At 47.2% G+C, this 895-nt stretch overlaps 1 protein-coding gene across 1 annotated transcript in view; it reads right to left on the bottom strand.

The window, feature by feature from the left end:
• Positions 1 to 281: 281 nt before the first annotated feature.
• Positions 282 to 895, bottom strand: part of LOC120569503 (leucine-rich repeat and calponin homology domain-containing protein 1-like) — a 44,690-nt gene continuing 44,076 nt past the window's right edge. Inside the window, exon 8 of the mRNA XM_039817357.1 lies at positions 282 to 895. This exon is cut by the window's right edge and continues 180 nt beyond it. Within this exon, the coding sequence (XP_039673291.1) occupies positions 761 to 895 (135 nt within the window). The 3' untranslated portion in view covers positions 282 to 760.

The raw sequence follows: 895 nt of genomic DNA, 5'->3' as shown, positions 1-895 counted from the left end.
GTCAGTCTGACATCATACTGCCTGAGCTCATTACTATTCATGAGCTCGCCCAGTTGCGCTGGGGTAAAGGATGCTGATAGCCAGGCTCTCGTTGGCTAGCTGTTAGCCCAATCAGATTCAAACAGCTTAGCTTAGAGAACTGGCAGAAATCGAGCTGAGTCTTCCTGCAGGCTTTCTATACCACGCTAGAATGGCTTGAAACAAGGTAACCAAGGTTACGGAGTCCATGGTAGACCTTCAGACATCACCACAAAGTAATGAAATACATGTGACAGGGCACCTTTAAGTGAAAGTAGGTAAAGTTGTAATTACTGCCCACTACCAGCAGGCAGCAGCATAGCCATGTAATACTGTCTTATTTACAGATGGCATTTAAATGCATGTCTGATCGTTTCTATGTTAACTGTTAGCCCATAGTAGTAGAAACAAATATTTACCTAAAGAGATATAGTAAAATAAACAGTGCATACCCCCAATTTAGGGGACATCGCCCAACCCTGATTATTTACTTACTTACACACTGATTGTGGAGAAGTAGCTCATACAAACAAACTTCAAAACATCCAAACTATTCCTTTAACACTACCGAACATGTCCGGATAAAAATGTATTTAAAGTTGATTTCCCCATGTGACCTAAAATGCAGCAAAAGAAAGAAGGAGGAGGAGCAGCCCGGGCAGGAAAGAAAGAAGGAGCGAGAGGGGGTGGGGGGGGTGGGGTGGGGGGTTGTCAGGTGACTGACAGGATGCTGTCGCCACGGTTACGTCAGCTCGCTCCAGCTATAGGCGAGGAAGAGCAGCAGGAGGCAGAGGACGTGAAGCAGGCTGGAGCCAATCAGGTCCCAGATCTGCCAGGCTGGAGGCGGGGTTTGGGTGGTGACAGACACCGATGACGG

Source organism: Perca fluviatilis, chromosome 12 (assembly GCF_010015445.1).
Source record: "Perca fluviatilis chromosome 12, GENO_Pfluv_1.0, whole genome shotgun sequence".
Classification (NCBI taxonomy): Eukaryota; Metazoa; Chordata; class Actinopteri; order Perciformes; family Percidae; genus Perca; species Perca fluviatilis.
The sequence above is the reverse complement of the archived record's forward strand: the minus strand, read 5'-3'. Positions and strand labels throughout refer to the sequence as shown.